At 39.9% G+C, this 10,563-nt stretch overlaps 1 protein-coding gene across 1 annotated transcript; it reads left to right on the top strand.

The window, feature by feature from the left end:
• Window positions 1–9,903: 9,903 nt before the first annotated feature.
• Window positions 9,904–10,311, top strand: LOC142162917 (uncharacterized). The gene has a single exon (XM_075220052.1). The coding sequence runs from the start codon at window positions 9,904–9,906 to the stop codon at window positions 10,309–10,311; it is 408 nt and encodes a 135-aa protein (XP_075076153.1).
• The last annotated feature ends 252 nt before the right edge of the window (window positions 10,312–10,563 follow it).

The following is a 10,563-nucleotide window of genomic DNA, read 5'->3' as shown; positions in this document are numbered from 1 at the left end:
TCATTCTATTGAAAATGTGTACTGTGTCAATGGGATTAAGTACAGTCTCCTTAGCATTTCTCAAATCTGTGATAAAGGAAACAAGGTGGAATTCTTGTCCAAAATATGTACAGTCACTGACCTTGTGACCAGTGAAATAGTATTAGTGGCCAAAAGATAAAAAAACATCTATGTTGTTGATTTCGAATCTTTGCAGAGTGGTGATTTGAGTTGTCTGAAATCGGTTGACGATGATGCTGAACTATGGAACAGAAGACTAGGCCATGAAGGCTTTTCCCTTTTGAACAAACTAATTCAGAAGAACCTGGTCCATGGTCTACCTATGTCACAATTCAAGATTCAAAAAGTGTGTGAAGCCTGTGCTAGAGGAAAGCATGTGAAGTCCTCCTTTAAATCTAAAAGAGATATGAGCACCTCAAAGGCACTTGAGCTCCTGCGTATGGATTTGTGTGGACCTTTGAGGGTGCAAAGTAGAGGAGGAAAAAGATACATTTTCGTAATTGTGGATGACTATTCCAGATTCACATGGACTCTGTTTCAGAGAACAAATGATGAAACTGTTGAAGTATTTGTAGCCTTCATGAAGAAAATCCAGGTGAAGATGGAGTCTATAGTTGTATGCATTAGATCAGATCATGGGACAGAATTTGACATTGTCAAATTTGATGAATTCTGTAATGAAAATGACATCAATCACAACTTCTCAGCTCCCAGAACTCCCCAGCAAAATGGAGTAGTAGAAAGGAAGAACATAACTTTGGAAGAAATGGCAAGAACAATGCTGATTGACAGTGGAATTGCAAAGAATTTTTGGGCTAAAGTTGTCAACAATGCCTGCTACTTAGTGAACAGGTGCATGATCAAATCACTTCTGAATAAGACCCCGTATGAATTGTTGAATGGGATAAAACCCAAGCCGACTCATCTAAGAACATTTGGATGGAAATGTTATATTGTCAACAATGGAAAGGATCAGCTTGGTAAATTCGAGTCAAAGAGTGACGAAGGAATATTTCTTGGTTACTCCTCTCAAATCAAGGCTTACAAGATATATAAAAAGCGGACTCAATGTGTTGAGGAGAGTGTCCATGTTATCTTTGATGAATCTTATCCATCAGTTGAGAAGAGTGCTGAAGAAGATCAAGATGGAGAACCCTTACTCGTTCCTGGTGAAGTCATTAACATGACAAACGGAAAGGTAGATATGATGAGTCAAGTAAAGGAGACAAATGAAAAGAACTCTGCCTCATCATCAACAGAACCAATAACCTCAATTACAACCACGGAAGCTGAAGAAAGGGTGGTTGATGCAGTTCAGAGAACTCCACTAGCACCTGAAAAAAGGATTGAGGAAAATCAGCCAAACATACCTTCCTCCTCTTAGAATGAACCTCAGGCATCCAACTGGAGACACCAAAGCTCTCACCCTATAGAAAACATCATCACTCATCTTAAAAGATGCAGATTGGATTGGAGCCATGCAAGACGAGCTGCATCAGTTTGAGAGAAACAATGTGTGGCACCTGTTACCTAGACCCCCAGATCGAACCATTATAGGAACCAGGTGGGTATTCAGAAATAAGTTCACTGAACATGGAATTACCACAAGGAACAAGGCTAGGCTAGTGGTCCAAGGATACAATCAAGAGGAAGGGATTGACTATGATGAAACGTTTTCTCCAGTAGCTCGCATGGAAGCTATTAGAATTCTACTCATTTTTGCATCTCATATGGAATTTACCCTATTCCAGATGGATGTCAAGAGTGCATTTTTGAATGGACTCCATAAGGAAGAAGTCTATGTGAAGCAACCCCCAGGATTTGAATGTCATGAGCACCCTGAATATGTGTTCAAACTGGACAAAGCTCTGTATGGGCTAAAGCAGGCTCCTTGAGCTTGGTATGAAAGACTATCAAAGTTCCTCTTAGGAAATGGTTTTAAAAGAGAAAAAATTGACAACACCCTTTTCTTAAAGAAACGAGGAAAGAACTCGCTCATTGTTCAAATTTATGTTGATGATATCATTTTTGGAGAAACAACTGACTCTCTGTGTGAAGAATTTGCAAAACTTATGAGAAGTGAATTTGAAATAAGCATGATGGGAGAATTAAACTTCTTCTCGGGTCTTCAAGTAAAACAGTCCCCAAAGGGTACTTCTATTTATTAGCAAAAATACATCAGGGAGCTCTTGAAGAGGTTTGACATGGAAGCATCAAAGGTGATAGACACTCTCATTGCACCTGCCACTCGACTGGAAATGGATGAAACTGGATCTCCAATTAATCAAACAATGTATAGAGGCATCATTAACTCTCTCCTCTATCTCACTGCCAGTCAACCTTATATTGTTTTTAGCGTGGGGCTGTGTGCGAGGTATCAATCCAGTCCCAAGGAATCTCACTTGAAGGCTGCCAAAAAAATACTAAGATTTCTCAAAGGAACGCAGGACCTGGTGCTGTATTACACTTCAGGTAACAGTTTTAATCTGATTGGGTATGTTGATGCATACTATTCAAGTTATCTTGTGGATAGAAAAAAGCACTTCTGGAATGGCCCACTTCTTAGGTTCATGTCTTAACTCTTGGGTACAACGAAGCAGAATTCAGTGGCTCTTTCAACAGCTGAAGCTGAATAAGTAGCTACAGCATCCTGCTGTGCTCGACTTCTATGGATCAAGCAACAACTGGAGGACTTTGGGGTACTCACTAAGAGTGTGCCCCTTCTATGTGACAACACTAGTGCACTCAACATGGCCATGAATCCAGTTCAACATAAAAGGAAAAACATATTGATGTGAGGCATCATTTTATGATAGACAATGTGGAGAAAGGGTTGATATGTATGAAATTCTGCAGCATAGAAGATCAAATTGCAGACATTTTTACCAAGGCACTAAGTAGGGAACAGTTTGAAAGAAACAGAGTAAAGCTGGGACTATTGAAGCCAAATTAAGAACCTGATTCCTCTTTGGCTGGCTCTTACCCCTAAGAAATAACTGGCTCAAAGTGTTTTCTGGCCATGCCTAACTCACTTCAATATTGTTGCAGGTAAACACGCATTATGAGCATAGAGGCGATAGATGCAGTGCAAGAATGATAAAAGAGGATTGATTCTTTTCAAAACAAAAAAAAAAGGAGAAAACAAAAGAAAACTCAAGAACCAGGTTCTTGTACTAAAGGTTAGTAGTTCTGTGCATCATTTTAATACACGTCTTAAAAAGGGTACAAAATACAACTGCCATGTCATCAATTTTATAGATCCTGCTATCACGTCACTTCAATTCAAAACGTTCCATCTCCCTCTGAAACATTGCAATTCTTCATGCCCAACCGCCATTTCAGAACCAGTGCCTATTCAACTCTCCATTCATTATTATCCTCTCCTTTTAAAAAAATTCCTCTCTTCTGCTCTTCTTAACCATAAGTCCTACTCTAGAATCACCCAAAAAAGGAAGGATTGTCACACCACTCCTTTCAATGGCTAAGAAAACTTCCGATCTCTCTGCCACTTACCCATCTATGGAACCTCTCGTTTTCACTGAGCCTTCGTCACCCTCTATCACTCCTGCTACTACAGTCACACCTTCCCCAGCTTCACAATCTCTTCCCAACTCATAAACCCTTGAACTATTGCTCTATTCTCCCTATCGTCTGTTGTTCCCACTGGTAAAAACCTAAGTGGAGAACAAGGTCAAAAGACTGAGTTCACAAAGGGTTCTGCCATCGCTGCCACCGATTCCATGGTTGTGGAAGCACCAGTTGAGGAAGAGAATAGTGTCGTAACTGTGTTTGTAGTATCCGCTGATAGGATATTACATGAAATTATTTCCCAGAAAAATGAGTCACACAGTGTGGAGGAAGAAGGGGCCATTATGGCTGTTGAAGGGGATGCAGTAGCAGATACTACTGGGGCATCACATGAGGAATCTGATCCCTCTCTAGAGGACCCAAATTAGGGCTCTCATCCCCAGGACAGTGCTATTCCTGCATTCGATGTTGTTCCCCTGGAAATTCAAGCACCTAAAATGCGATCTAGTGATGAAGAAAACCTGGACAACATGGCCCTTGATGCGTTCATAAGTAAGCTAAGGGTTGTCTCCACCCCTGAGTCTGAAATAAAATGCCCTACTACCAGGCTTCAACTCAAAGTGGCCTACGACTCTGCTCTCCAAAAGAGTAAGAAGGGTAGTAAGAGGAAAAGGAGAAAGTTGGTGAAGGATGGTGTACCTGTAAGTGATGAGGCTATCCCTGTAGTCAAGGTGGAAGAGCGAACCCCTGAGGAACCTGGTTCCCTTGTTCGGCGGTCCTTGAAAAAGGCAAAACCTGTTTCAATAGAGAAAGGGTCAACATCTAAGTCTAAGATGAAGGAGGTATTGAGTGAATTTTCCCTGTCTGATGAGGATGTACTAGTCAAGTCCAAAGGAAAAGGCAAAGTCAGTGGAGAGAAGTTTGGGAAATGCAAGTTCGAATCTGTGAAGAAAATGAGAAGTGAAGTCAGCCTTGGCTCTAAGTGTCTGAGGCATCAAAAGGTCCTGCTGGGTCCTACGTTTGACCCAACAATCTCTGAGATGGCCGAAATGTGCCAAATTCTGGAAATGGTCGAGTTTCAACAATAGGTGCATCTATTTCACATTGATGCACCTAAAGTGTTTGAGGAGGAGGTACAAAGTTTCTTCGCTAATCTCTTTCCAGTTGATACTGACCATGTTTGTGCTTTGGTCAATGGGGTAGACATCATCTTTGATGTGACATTACTTGGAGAGATTTTGAAAGTTCCTACAGTTGGGGTGTCGAGTGTACGAGATGTTTGTCAGTATAACTTTAGAAATGCAGTGGTGAAAGACAATACTAATCTGAAAGGGGACCAGATCCACAAGAAATCACTACTCCCTATCTATCAGCTGCTGTTTGAGTTGGTTAACAATGTCTTGTTGCCTCGAGTAGAAAGGAGGTCCGTGACTTCCAAAGTCTGACCTATTCCTAATGGAGCAACTGGATGGTTTCAATCCTCTAAGTTTGCCTGCCATAATGATTGAACAGATGAAGAAGGTAGCCACTTTCAAGGATGGTAATCATGGGCTTCCCTATGAATTCTTGCTTACTCCAGTGTTCAAATTCTTTAAGGTTCCACTGGGAATAAGTAAAGTGGGGACTCGAAAGCAGACATTCTCATAGACAACCTTGGAAGAGTGCGAGTGTGTGGAAAAGTATGGGGGGGTAGGAAGTACATCAACTTTTTCTCAACTCATCAATGCCCAGAACAGTGCAGCTAAGGAAATTTGTTGGTTGAAGGCTAGGAATGTTGTACTGGAAGGTTAGCAAGCCCGAGGGGTTCCCTTGTCGAATGAAGAAGTGGTTTGTTTGACACAGGAAAATGCTGATCTCAGGGTTCAAGTTGAGAACCTGAAGGCTAAACTGCTCAATGAGTAACAGTCGGGAAATGTCCGAATAGACCTCGTTCTCAGATACTTGTTGTAGCTACCAAGCATTTTCCTCCTAGTGCCCCTAAGTACCCTTCAGTGACTAGTTTTCTGGATATGTTTCTTATGTTTTGTTTCTTTGTTGATGGTTTGGCGGATGTTTTTTTTTGTTTCCTTTTTTTGATGATTGAGATGAACTACTACTGCTCCTGTTAATAAGTCCAATGTTGCCTCTTCCTTTTTCAATAGGGAGAGTCATATTAAATCTTTATTAATATAAATCCTCTTTTTATTATGTCAGTACTCTCTTTCTGTGTTCTATTCTCTATCATAGTTGTGTGCACATATGTGACATGAGTTAGCTTAGTTGGAATTCTTTGTGCTGATGTTCTATTTAATGATGCCAAAAGGGGGAAACTAAGGACTCAGGGAGAACACATGGGAGAACTGGTTCTTATGAGGGAACGCTCTATTACTCTGACCATGTAAGATATGGCATAGTCTTAGGAGGAACTCTGTGTTCCCTGGGACTTTGAAACTTTTTACTTCCCAAATTCCTACTTATAAATGTTAAGTTTGTCATCATCAAAAGGGGGAAATTAATAGAATTTAATAAACTTGCCCTATGTTTTGATGATCTAACAAACTTTCTGTCAAGAACCAAATAGGGAACCTGACCTACTTGGAGTGATGCAAGCTTTAACGGATTAAAGCTAAAGGTGAACTGCTACGGCTTCAGGATCTAGGAACCCACACAAGTACCTGATGCTCTTATGGTTTCCTTATAGCAGTGCAAAGTCAAGTGGACGTAGTTGGAAATGAAGTGACTGACGGCACTGTTTCTTCCGCACTGCACTACACTATCCGCCCACTCATTCTCTAACCAAACAAAGTACTCACATCATTTCAAGTGATGTGATCAAGATGTACCAAATGAGCTTTATACAAAAACATCACTAGAAGGGTTCTATTTTTTATTCAAGCCTCTTGCAAAAACAGAGAATCCAATCCTCACAAGCTTGAAGAACAAGGTTGAACACTACTACGGACCAGTTCCTAAAAGATAGACTGTTGCTGTCCTAATTGAGTTGTAACCTTGTTATTGTACTTACTGTATCTCCTAAACTGCTTACCTAGAAGCATTTTGATTAGAAATCCTCTTGTAAATCCATAAACTCCTTGAGTTTATGTTGTGACTAGTTTTAGTCATAAGGAAAAATCTTTGTAATTGTAGAGTTACAAAGCGGCTTGTGGTGATAGCATCACAAGTTAGAAAAAGCCTTTGTAACTAGGATAGTCACAATGTGGCTTGTGGTAAAGGTACCTCAAGTTAGTTGAGTAAATCCTTTGCAATGGGAATTATTGTAAAGTGGCTTGTAATAGGTAGATTATAAGTTAGTGAAGTTAAAAGTCTATAGGTATAGGTCATGGTTTTTTGATCCCCTTGTATGGGATTTTTCCACGTAAAAATCCTCTGCCTCATTTACATATTGTTTTATTAAGTGCTCACTAGAACCTTGTAGAGGACCAGGTACTCTATGATTTGGTGGACCCATACAAACTAACACATATGTTCGGCATAGGGGAGATACGACTGCATATGATGGCCAACCATATCTTTGCTTTGGCAGTGAACTCTTTGGATGTGATCCCTCTTTTCTTAGCTGCCCATGGAACAACCGCACCCGGGCATAACTTGGACACTATCCACTCACCTGAGGCACAGTCTTTTACATGGAATGGGGTCATGTCGTGGTCCGATAGGTGATACACTTGATTCTCAGCTTCAGCTCCAAAGTGCACCATTTAGCCGCGAATTCTCACCTTGGGTTTCCTTAGCATGATAGCTGGGGGATTTGCATAAAATTCCCTCACCCATTGCTTATTGTCTCGGCAAGGTTGAGGGGCAAAACAGTTCCATCCCATGGTTATCAGCCTTTGATAGAACTCGAGAAGACGTTCCTAGACATTGTCTAGCAGTATACCTCTATCCAGGAGCACCTTTTTCGAGATCAGGTCAGCAAAGTATCGTTCTTAGCATTCCAATTACAAGAACCGATGTTAGTGATAGTTCTTCTCAGCTTCCAAGGGGTTGTCATTTGCGGATCCTTCAGAGTTAGAGCACATTTTCAATTATTGTACCTGTTAACAAATGATAGGAGTGAAAACATGGTATGGCCATCAAGAATAGTGCAAAATGAATCAAATATGCCAAAGGAATGCTCGGACAGTAGAAACTTAGCCTTAGAAAAAATTTCAGGATTTTGAAATTTTCAGGTGACTGCTCTCTGATGTTGCAAATTCCAAGAAATCTTCGCAACTGCGAAGTTATCAGAAGCTACAATTGCAAAAAGTTTCTCGCAAATGCGAAAAAACATACTTTTGATAAGTTCGCAATTGTGATTAAAATTTTGCAATTGCGAAGGTTGCTGGATTTGGGATTTTTCACAATTGCGACTACCTCTTAGTAAATGTGAAGTCGCAAATGCGAAGAGGCCACCACAATTGCGATATCGTCATCACTAGCCTCACCTTTTTCAGAGAACAATTCTAAGCCCTAAAATTTTGGAATCCAAGCCATTCTTATTGAACCCAATAATCTATTAAACATAAATCATGCACTAGACTTCATAGACAACCATGAATCAACAAAAATATTGATGTTTCGGCCAAGAATATCATTCGGGCCTTTCATCGATCACATAATAAGCACAAAAAATACACTTCTATTTGACAAGCCTTGGGTACTCAGACTTCCCCAAATTATTATCAAAGAGCAAAACACACACTCTCAACCAACCTTACCCAGAAATCAACTTATGATTTGAACAATTTTTAAACAATTTCGGGCAAAGGAAATGTGACCCATTTGAAAACCTATGGTTTAAGAAGAAGAAGAAGAAGAAGAAGAAGAAGAAGAAGCCTTCATACCCGGTTTCCTGCAATTTGGAGTGAGAGATAATGGATTTTTACAGTGGTGAGAGTAAGGGAGACAAAGGGTTGAGAGTCTTAGAACTTTTTCTTCACCTTTGTTCAAAATGAATGAAGGACCCATCTTCGCAATTGTGTAGGTTAATGAACCCTGTAGTGTTCGCAATTGCGAAAAAAGTCTAGGAAATGTGATGGACCGGGTTCGCAAATGCGAATCATTTTTTGCAAATGCGAAGCTTGCCCCTGCAATTTTCATCAGCTACAATTTTTCATGCTCACTGTCGCCCCGAACTACTCAAATCAACTCCAAAAATTATGAAACTTGGCAGATTGGTTAGAAACAATATAATAAGCTATTTAAAGAAAAGAAAATTTCAAAAATGACTAAAAGAACTTTGAAAAATGATGGGTTGCCTCCCACCAAGCGCCGCATTTAATGGCGTGGCACGACGCAAAACAACTTTACCACTTTTCTCGCAACTTGGACGATATGAATTGGTCACCTAACTTGGAATCAAGCTTGTGACCACGAGCGGTAGGGGTGGTAAGTTGATGATCAAGCCAAACCTCAATTTCTTCATTTTGTATTTCTGGGCTTTCATATGAGGAATGTCATTTTGCCTTCTTGCTCCCTCAAATTGTAAAATGTATGGCTTTGTCTTTCCTCCTCGCAATCCCTCATTGACTCATATAGTTCAATTCCCATTTCACCACATAATTCCAATGTTGAAAAATGCTTGGAATGTGACATCAACCCTCCAAATTGCAATTCTTCCTGGATTTTGATATCCTCTTTTTCCCTCAAACTAGAGTCAATATCAACCATATTTTCCATTACACCGGTTGACTCTAATTCCATATTTTTCTTGGCATTAATAACACTCATGGATTCAGTTGGCGAAAGATCAATTCTTGATTCATCAAGGTTGAGCTCACTTTCTCCCTGGAAATCAGACTCTTCTTGACTTCCTTCCAGGTAGAGTGACAAAGTGGCTTTTGGTGAGAGCATCAGAAGTTAGTAAAAGTCTTTGTAACTAGTAAGTCACAAATTTGCTTCTAGTAAGAGTACCACAAGTTAGTTGAGTAAATTCTTTGTAGTGGAGTCATTACAAAGTGGTTTGTAATAGGTTTTTACAAGTTAGTGAAGTTGAAAGCCTACAGCTGTAGGTCATGGTTTTTTGATCCCCTTGTGCGAGATTTTTCCACATAAAAATCCTCTACCTTATTTACATACTTTTTATTAGCATTCTCAGCAGAATCTTGTAGAGAACCAGGTACTCTACTGTTTGGTGGACTTACACAATCTAACAATTGTTATCTGAGCGGGTTCCTGCTATCAGGCTAACACCTAGGAAGGATCTTCATGGATGTTCCACCAAATTTTGAAGAAGTTCAATTTACATACCGACCACCTAGGCTCCATGGACAATATTATGGGTGGTGGAAAACAAGAATGCATAATTTTATCATGGTTGAGTATTCTGAGTAATGGGATATCATATGCGATGGTCCTTATGTTCCAACCAAGGTACTGGAAGTACTTCCATTTTCAATGGCAAAAACCTATAAAGAGTACACTGAAGAAGACAAGAAGCCTGTGGAGAAGAATTTTCGTGCTAAGAAAATTCTAGAATGTGGAATAGGACCTGAAGAGTACAATAGAATCTCCACCTACGACACTGCCAAAGAGATATGGGAAGCTTTGAAAATAGCTCATGAGGGAACCACACAAGTAAAACAATATAAGATTATTATGCTCACTACCGAGTATGAACTCTTCAAAATGAGTGATGATGAATCCATTCAAGATATGCACACAAGATTCGCTTCCATCATAAATAAGTTACACTCATTTGGTGAAACTATTCCTAGAAACAAGCTAGTAAGGAAAATTCTCAGCATTCTGCCTAGATACTGGGAAAGCAAAGTGAATGTTATTACTGAATCAAAGGACATATAGGAGCTGACCATAGAAGAGTTGATCGGAAATTTGAGGACCTACGAGTTGAAGAGGAAGATAGACAGTGAAAGAAGAGAACCAAAGAAGGAAAAGAACATGGTACTTAAAGCTGATAACAATCATTCAAGTGAGGAAGACAGTGACATGGCTCACTTAGCCAAAAGATTTCAGAAGATGGTCAGAAGAAATGGAGAAATGCTAAAAAGGAACAGCTCTAACAGACCAAAGAACTATGATCTTTGTTACAAGTGT

The sequence above is a fragment of the Nicotiana tabacum genome, chromosome 1 (assembly GCF_000715075.1).
Source record: "Nicotiana tabacum cultivar K326 chromosome 1, ASM71507v2, whole genome shotgun sequence".
In the NCBI taxonomy this organism is placed as follows: domain Eukaryota; kingdom Viridiplantae; phylum Streptophyta; class Magnoliopsida; order Solanales; family Solanaceae; genus Nicotiana; species Nicotiana tabacum.
The sequence above is the reverse complement of the archived record's forward strand: the minus strand, read 5'-3'. Positions and strand labels throughout refer to the sequence as shown.

Coding starts and splice junctions, on each gene's coding strand:
- LOC142162917 (XM_075220052.1), top strand. CDS start 9,904: ATGGCAAAAACCTATAAAGAGTACACTGAAGAAGACAAGAAGCCTGTG.